General features: G+C 53.2%; 1 protein-coding gene across 1 annotated transcript in view; it reads right to left on the reverse strand.

Moving 5' to 3' along the window:
* The window catches only part of LOC119589118 (dopamine receptor 2-like), a gene marked incomplete at its 3' end in the record, with an annotated part of 2,562 nt that extends 494 nt beyond the window's left edge, over positions 1–2,068 (reverse strand). The window contains 2 exon segments of the mRNA XM_037937693.1: positions 1–250; positions 252–2,068. Of these exon segments, the coding sequence (XP_037793621.1) occupies positions 1–250; positions 252–1,313 (1,312 nt within the window).
* Positions 2,069–2,106: the final 38 nt, after the last annotated feature.

Here is a 2,106-nt window from a genome sequence, read left to right on the forward strand (position 1 = left end):
GGTGGATCCGCAGCGTCAGCTCCATTTCGCCGTCGCCCATGGCGGACACCAGCTTCTGGCCCAGTTTGAGGGATCGCGTCTGCTCTGTGGCCGCTCGGTAGATCCGGAAGTACGTGAAGACCATGACGAAAAGTGGGCCGTAGAAACTTATGGTGGAGGAAAAGACGAGGTACGACAGGTCCTCGGTGAAGGGACAGGCGCCAGGCGGATGCGGGTCGGATACAGCGCGCCACCATGCTATGGCGGGGAAAAGAGATGAGGGCCGAGCAGACCCACACGAGCGCTATCAGCATGCACGCCCGCCGGGAGGACATGCGGCTCGGGTAACTGAATGGGTCAGTAATAGCCCAGTACCTGTCTAGAGATATGACGCAGAGGTTAAGTATTGACGCAGTGGAGGCAAGCACGTCGAAGCTTCTCCAGACATCGCAGAAATCTGGGCCAAAAGGCCAGTAGTCAAAGGAGTCGTAGAGGGCACTGAAGGGCATGACGAGGGCCCCGACGAGGCAGTCCGCTACTGCCAGAGACATTATGAAGTAGTTTGTGACTGTGTGGAGATACCGCTCCCGCGCGACGGCCACGATTACCAGCCCATTGCCGAAGATGGTTGACACCGCGAAGAAGAGGAGGAGGAGACATAGCGACAAGTTCTCGGGTGTTACGACCAGCGGTCCGTCGCCTGCCACCGCACAGTCCGTGTCATTTAGAGACATATTCATGCATGATATCGTGCCATTTACGGACAAAGGAGAGATGTCTGCGGACTCCCAGTACCAGCCCGTTTCGTTATTAAAATCAGTTGCATTATCAATCAACAGTTGGCTGGTCGTGTCCGAAGCTTTTAGCCTCCAGAGTGACTCAGGGAAGCTGACGGCGTTCTTGGGGGTCACGGCGTTCTCTTGGTTGATCTCAAATATGTCTTTTATAATTTCGGTGCTGATATCTAGTGTGGACTCACCGCTGTCCGCTAACATGCCGGCCCCGTGCTCAATGCCCGCGATGTTCTCCCCCCCAACCGCCCCTCCACCCAATACTCTTGTCTCGGCTGTCGCTGTTTGCTTACTGACAGCGTGTCCGGCTCGCCAGGTAGGCAAAGGCGCGTGGGCAGATAGCACCCCCAGCCTCCAGTCGTCGTCCCTGCCCCCCCGCTCCTCTGCGTGGGCCGCGGCAGCCGAGCCCTCGAGGATGAAGGGGCTGTCATCGAGACTGACACTCGCGCCGTCCTGATCGAAGTCCGTCTCGCCGAGGCCAAAGAGACTGTGCACGTGGGTGTCATAGCTGGCGGAGCGGTTGCCGGCAAAGCTCGGGATCATCTTCGCAACTAATGAACAGGGTCTCTGCGCCGCGTCGGTCTGGAGGGCTGATGAACGTCCTGGCGGCAGCGGGAGCGGTGATCGCCAGTGACAGGGGACTCAAGCCGGACGTCAGCTCTGGTGATCTTTCGCATGCCACCAACGGCCGCATCTTTCTTAGCTAAGGCTTGACTCTGTTATTGCTCTTGACGTCGGTTTCTAAATCGTTCTCGTCGATTTTCTGGTTAGTACTGTTCTCCTGGCGATATTTCAGCCGCCTTAGAGACACTGACACATCACCTTTGTTCACTATACTATATATGAGCGAAACGAATGGGTCGCGGACATGAAATTCCTTATCATCTCTGCCCACACAGGATCACGTCCGTCATATGTGACAGGATTCCTTATCACCAATCTATGACGTCACGCTTTTCATAATGGCCTTTGCACGCTGTTCACCAGATATTGATCCCCATCTCTGGGCTTCTTTCGGAGATAACATAGCTGCAATGTTTTCCACGTCAAGAGAACTCAATGCTATTTTCCAACCAATGCGAGCCGTTTAACCTAGCGTTCCAAGTCTACTAACTTCTTGGAACACAAACGCCCAATTTTTTTTTAATCATATCACAAGGAGCATCTTTTTTCAACATAAATTTCAGAAAATATTTTCATTTGCTCGGGACATAATCTTCTGCTCTCTCGCTTGAGGTTGTCCTCCCACTCTGCTCTCGCCTGGAAAAGAGAAATATATATTCAGTCTTGATCAAATAAAAAAGAATTAAAAGTACAGCAAAATATGTGTTGCGTA

The sequence above is a fragment of the Penaeus monodon genome, chromosome 25 (genome assembly GCF_015228065.2).
Source record: "Penaeus monodon isolate SGIC_2016 chromosome 25, NSTDA_Pmon_1, whole genome shotgun sequence".
NCBI lineage: Eukaryota > Metazoa > Arthropoda > Malacostraca > Decapoda > Penaeidae > Penaeus > Penaeus monodon.